General features: G+C 48.6%; 1 protein-coding gene across 1 annotated transcript; it reads left to right on the top strand.

Annotated features, from left to right (window-relative positions):
- Positions 1 to 4050: 4050 nt before the first annotated feature.
- fscn1a (fascin actin-bundling protein 1a) lies at positions 4051 to 5125 on the top strand (the record flags this gene model as incomplete). The annotated part of the gene is given in 1 exon segment (XM_036148332.1): positions 4051 to 5125. A coding segment is annotated over 1 exon segment (842 nt), but the record flags the coding sequence as incomplete, so codon positions are not given.
- Positions 5126 to 6468: the final 1343 nt, after the last annotated feature.

Genomic DNA, 6468 nt, shown 5'->3' with positions numbered 1-6468 from the left:
AGGAAGTGACGTCCATCGGTGTGCGACTGGACGTCTCGGCTGAGAATCAGTGGACAAATGGCTTAACGAAGACCGAGAAACACAGCAGACGGGTCAGGGGGGAAGTTCTACTGTAGGTCAAAAACCAAATCTCAAACTTTGGCCTGTACAATCCATCACCTGAGAAGAATGGAAAGCGTATGAAGCGACTGCATATGCACAAACACACATGGCCATTCGCCTGTATCTGCAGTAGGAGAGCATTAAGCAGAGAAACACAAGGACGCCTTACACAAATCTTACACTTGACAAATAACAATCTTTCTCAAAGAGTGGCAGAGGTCTGGTTTGCAGTTTGCCTCGAGCCATGAAGGGGATACCGCAAACCTGTGGAAAAAGATGCTCTAATTGAATAAGAGAAAAATGTGGCCTTTTTGCCAACGTGCAACGTCCAGATTACAACATGGTGGTGGCAGCATCATAGCGTGAAAATGCCTTTCTTCAGCAGGTTTGGGGGAAGATGGAAGGAGCTAAATAAAGAAAAAAAAAACTGCCACAGGCTGCAATAGACTCGAGGCTGAGGTGGAGGTTCACCTTCCAGTCGGATGACGACTGAGCCGATACAGCCGATGCTACAATGGCCCACATCGATCACATCTGTATTAGAACGGCCGAGTCAGAGTCCAGAGTTAGACCCACTGGAGAATCTGTGGCAGACGTTAAACATTTCTGTTTCACAGAGTCTTTCATTCTTTCAGCCATTCAGTCTGACAGATGTTCTATCTCCACATCTGCTAATCTGACCTGCAGCTAAATTTGCTACCAGAAATCGTTCCGCCACGTACTGACTTGGAGGGATAGCCACCGATGCACACCACACTTTTCAGATTTGTTTTGTTTGTGGAAAAACCTTTGAAAACCAGGGATCACGGCACCTCTGACCTTCTGAAAGCCCACCCCTCGTCTCGCAGTCTGAGATCTCCCAGTCTGAGGCCGGTGATGGTTCCACGAACACGTTTTAGGGCAGGAGAGGACAAATCTTTTGGGGCGATGGCTCCAGGACTGCGGAAGGCGTTGCCTTGATTTTGCTGTTTCTTCTAATGAAGCAGCTGAAGACTAATTCATCCAGACTGGCTTTTAACTAGTTTTACGCTGTATGACCTTACATGTCTAGTGGTTTTATCTTTCCTTTCATGACATTGTGCAGTTTTTTTTTTACACATAAAATCCCAACAACGTAGGTGGATGTTTGTGGCTATAATGCGACAAAGTGGGAAAGAGTCCAAGGTGCATGAAGACTTTAGAAAGGCAGCGTTTCCCAGTCTTCTAAGGTTAAATGTTATGTCTCGTCCTGAAGGCACATCGTCACACACTGCAGTGGCTTCATCTGGACTGTTAGTAGATGACAGAGGAGATGAAAATCCTTAGATGCCGTTTATGTAAAACCCAAAATGCCATCTGTCCTTCAAGCCAAGGAGAGCTCACAAATCTTTACAAACTAGTTTTAGGATTCGTGTTTCCCAATGACACCTCAGAGAGCAAGGCAGGTGATTTTATTAGAGCCGGACCGAGGGGGTGAAAAAATGCAGCCAGATCTAATTTGTCTGAAGACGTTCTTGTGAGGATCTGATTTATCCCGGCTGCAGGGGAACCAGAGGAGGGAAGAAGGTGGCTTAGGTTGCATTCGAAGGGGTCCGGTTTCTTTCTGTTTTGAAAACCCTGCAGCGTTAAACAGGAGGCACTGAAGCGTCCATTTCCCACCCCACCACCACCTTCTTTTCTTTTTTTTTTACGGCCCGGTTGCAAACAGAGCCGAGGACTGTCACAAAGAACCGTGCAGGAGTCAGTCAGCCGTCTCCTTACAAAACAACATATTGTCATCACCACCAGGGAAGTCACAGCGCTGAAAGGGGGGCAGTGTTTGATGCCTCCGCTTGTTGGGACGCAAACCAGCGTGCGGTTGAACTTTGCTCAGCCTGAAAACAAATCTCCCAGCATTTGCATCGCGATGCGTCGTGACGCAGCAGAACCACATGTGGATGCGGTCAACGCCAGCACCGTCCCTCCTGTATTATGTCCCCCAGAGCCGAGACGACAGCCATAATAAGGCCGTGAAGTATCTCCGCTTTGTGCGTTTGACTAAAGAGAGCGTGCCGCCGGTGTTGACATGGGCCCCGGCGCTTTGTGCGCCTCGGTATCTGTGCGTTTGAGAGCATGTTCCTGCGGCGGGGAGATGGCAGCGTGATCTGTTTGGCCTCTTTGTTTATGGAGCTGGGCCCTTCCTGCCCTCTGATGTGCGCGCTCGTTGGCCATGAATGGAGCTTTGTCCGAGGACGCACACCCGCCCAGTCCTCGGGATTTCAATGCTGAGTCCGTCCGATTCAGGAGAAGCTGATATACTTTCAGCGTCTGCTGGGAAACTGATTCCCTTCCTGTGATTTTAGCTACACATAACAGTTGTTTCGGGCTTTATCTCGTACTCGTGTCTAGTTTTGATCTCGTAGAACCCTCGCTTTGTTGACATCAAATCTGTAAAAGTATTAACCAGGCCCATCCTAAGGTATAAGCAAACTAAGCTGCTGCTTGGGGACATAGATGTTAACATCTTGAATTTCCAGTTACATTTATTTACATTAAACCTTTTTTTTGTTGTTGTTTCTGTGGACTATAAACAGCAAAATTTGACATAACTCAAAACTCTTTTAGTTGCTAAGCATATTGAGAGTTTGATAACTATGCCAACAGACACAATTGAATGTTGCTAGTTAATTAATTTCTGCTGCTTTTGTCCGTATTGGAGTCCCATTTCTCACATACTGTAACTGAAAATAAAATAACAATAAAATGGCAACCCTCCTTGTGTGATTGTACCTACACGTTGACCCCTCTCTGACTCTGTGCTCTTGTAGTAGACTCCAGCCAACATAGAGAATATACTCCAAAGCCATGATTTGGAATCCTCTTGCTTTTTTGCACCTTTTACTATCACACCTTTTTCTTCCACTCAACTTTCTATTAATACATCTGGACACAGCACTCTGAACAGGCTACCTTCTTTAGCGTTGGCCTTTTGTGGAATGTGATAAATCTGCACACTATGAGTTTCGCTTTCTGAGCTGAATTATCAAAATGACTAAGCTTTTCAAGGATGTGTCAAATTGTTCAGATGTACCTGTATGTTAGATTAAAATGTCCTGGGAGTCTGACCCTTTTCTGCAAGGAGGAGAAAGCTTTCTTTAAAAAAAAAAGTAAATAACAGAGATGAAATTAGGAGAAACTGTGATAAAATCTTTTGCTTAGGCACAGTTATTGCTTCTGAGTCTGTATCTGACACTGAATTGTAAACCTGTGCTCTTAAAGCGGGCTCCAGTCATGCTGAGTCAACTCAAAACTCCTGATTTGGCCCCAACTGGCTGCAGTGATCTATTACTTTTCCTTCCACTCCCATCAGCATCCTTGGAAACAGCACTCTGTGATCAGCCTGCTTCTTTAGCGATCACCTTGTGTGGTTTACAGTTCCACATAACAAAAAAAAAAGATCATTATTATCTTTTCCAAATCAGTCTGGCTTAATGTTAAAGATCCTGAATCGTTTGGTTTTTTTCAATTCAATGCCTGCAAGTCAATAACTTGATGCAACCTGCTGGGTTTCCTTAGACAGAACACTTATTGACCAGTCTGTCTGGATGATTTGATTGGATTGGCTGTACAGTGGCTTGGGTTGACATGTGTTGTGTATTGTTGTATAAAGAAACAGATTTTTTTTTTAATAGTTTTGTGTATTTAACTTTTTTTAAGTTAATGACAATGATAAACTTGTCAAAGATGCGCCAGTTGGTTGTGGTGGTGCTGAGGTGGGTGATGAAGTCAACTGGATGTGGAGAGATGGGGAATGTGTGACGGCGGGACGGTACATCAAATTTTGGTCTGAGCGCCACAGAACGTCGGAGCCACCAAAGGGATGATTGTATCCTCCACCTCCAGCTTTTCTGCTCCCAGACTTTTTTTTTTTGGACCTCTCTGAGGGGGGCGTGGTTAGGAGCGCTGCGTCACTGATGGTTATATAGGCTGCAGCTGTGGCGACGGGCTCGCGCTGCTGAGACGAGCAGAGCACTGAGGACCGGCAGGCGCGCGCTCACACTCACGCTCCCCCCAAACAAAGAGAAGCACGCGAGGCAGCGGAGCATCCCACCCTTTCGGCCCACTTGCAGAACGCGTCCCCCCGACCCCCGCCCCGCTCATCCCTCCGAGGCAGAACCGGTCCGAACCGAAGCGCGCCCCCATCCCCTCCATCCATCCCGACCATGACGACCAACGGGTCCGCGAACGGAACCAGCGACATGCTGCAGATCCAGTTCGGCCTCATCAACTGCGGGAACAAATACCTCACCGCGGAGACGTTCGGCTTCAAGATCAACGCCTCGGCCACCAGCATGAAGAAGAAGCAGATCTGGACCCTGGAGCAGAGCGGGGACGACTCCAGCGCCAACGTGTTCTTCCTCAAGTCCCACCTGGGCCGCTACATCGCCGCGGACAAGGACGGGAACGTCACCGGAGACAGCGAGACCCCCGCGCCGGAGTGCCGCTTCGTCATCACCGCCCACGATGACGGCCGCTGGTCCCTGCAGTCCGAGCAGTTCGGCCGGTACCTGGGCGGCACCGAGGACCGGATCATCTGCTTCGCTCAGACCGTGTCCGTGGCGGAGAAATGGAGCGTGCACATCGCCATGCACCCGCAGGTGAACATCTTCAGCGTGACGCGCAAGCGCTACGCGCACCTGAGCGACAAGGTGGACGAGATCGCCATCGACCGGGACGTGCCCTGGGGGGTGGACTCCATGATCACCCTGGTGTTCCGGGACCAGCGGTACCACCTGCAGACCTCCGACAACCGCTTCCTGAGGAACGACGGCGCGCTGGTCGCCACCACGGACAAGACCACGGGCTACACGCTGGAGTTCCGCTCCGGGAAGGTGGCCTTCAGGGACTGCAGCGGCAAGTACCTGGCGCCCTCCGGGCCGTCCGGCACCATGAAGTCCGGCAAGAGCGCGCGGGTGGGCAAGGATGAGCTGTTCGTGCTGGAGCAGAGCCACCCGCAGGTGGTGCTCACCGCTGGAAACGAGAGGAACGTCTCCACGAGGCAAGGTGGGTGCGGTGGTCCAGGCCAGGTCCTCTGAGTGTGTGTGAGTGAGTGAGTGTGTTGGCAGAGGAAGCGTTAACGTGATGGAATGTGAGCCTGCTACCCCCCCCCCCCCCCCACACACACACACACACACACACACCTCTCCCCTCCATTGCTCCGCATCCTAAATGATCCATACAGGATATGGTCCAGTCGCACTCAACAGCAGCCCATGTGTGTTTACAGGCTAAACAATGGCCTGCTTGGCCTGAACCCATCCTCTCAGAGGAGGCTTGGCATAAGAAACGGCACAGAAGATGTTTGTATCCTGGCTAATCGCCTGACTTTAACAAAAAATAAATAAAATAAATGCCTGCAGGTGTAGGATGATTAGAACCCTTATCATGGACAGCTGTCCTGGGTGAAAAGCACAGAATGATCTGATGTTTGTCTGCAGGTAAACTTATCAAGTGCAAGAACAATGGTAGACACATCCACTGGCATCATGGTTTGAGACCACCTGCACCAATGACTCCTTTTTTCCCCTTGCCAGTTCCTGTTGGTTGACTGGGTCTGATTTTTATTTAGATTTCCTTCTTTTGTTCCCATAAGGAGTGTCAGTCATTGCAGAGGAAAAGATACCCTGATGAAGGCAGAAGTCTTGAATCCATATATGAATGCAGGAATTACAAGATGATCTGTATCAAAATGATGTTGCTCATCTTGTTTTTTCAGTCTTTCAGCATTTAAGCAGCCGGTCACCAGTCGGGGGGGTTCAGTGCACCTCTTGGCCAAATCCTCGGCCAGCTATTTGATTGCAAGCTTCACCAGTTGACCCGAGGAACAAATGCAAGCCATTGCAGAGCGCACAAAGCTACACAAAGGAGTGAAAATGTTGGTGCCGATCAGGGGGGAACATGTTCCACTCTCTGGCCGTTTTGATTGGTTACCTGGTGACGTGTGACAGAACATGGGTTTTATTATAACCATTGTCCAAAATGGGTAGCCAAGCAACAAAACGGTGCGTAGCAAGGAAAATGGTGGACAGCAGCTTAATTTGATGGTCTTCTCTAAATTTGATGAACCCAGTTGATGAGTATTGCACCATTTGAGATTTTCTGACGTGTGACATGCCGATAGTAATTTTTTAACCAATAGAAAATGTCCGTTGGGTACCTTTCTGATGGAGAGGGTGTCTTTGAATCAAACGATGGAACTTATGAAGCTCAAATGTTCAAAGTGATGGAAATGGTTGATGCGTTTGACTGAAAATGCCGGGGATCATTGGTTTTGAGCATTCAGATTTCTGACCTGCGAGTCATGGGAAAATGTTACTGAAAGAAACTATAGTACTTATGAAATTTCTA

This window comes from Fundulus heteroclitus, chromosome 16 (genome assembly GCF_011125445.2).
Source record: "Fundulus heteroclitus isolate FHET01 chromosome 16, MU-UCD_Fhet_4.1, whole genome shotgun sequence".
NCBI classification, from domain to species: domain Eukaryota; kingdom Metazoa; phylum Chordata; class Actinopteri; order Cyprinodontiformes; family Fundulidae; genus Fundulus; species Fundulus heteroclitus.
This window is presented reverse-complemented; position numbering and strand designations above follow the sequence as displayed.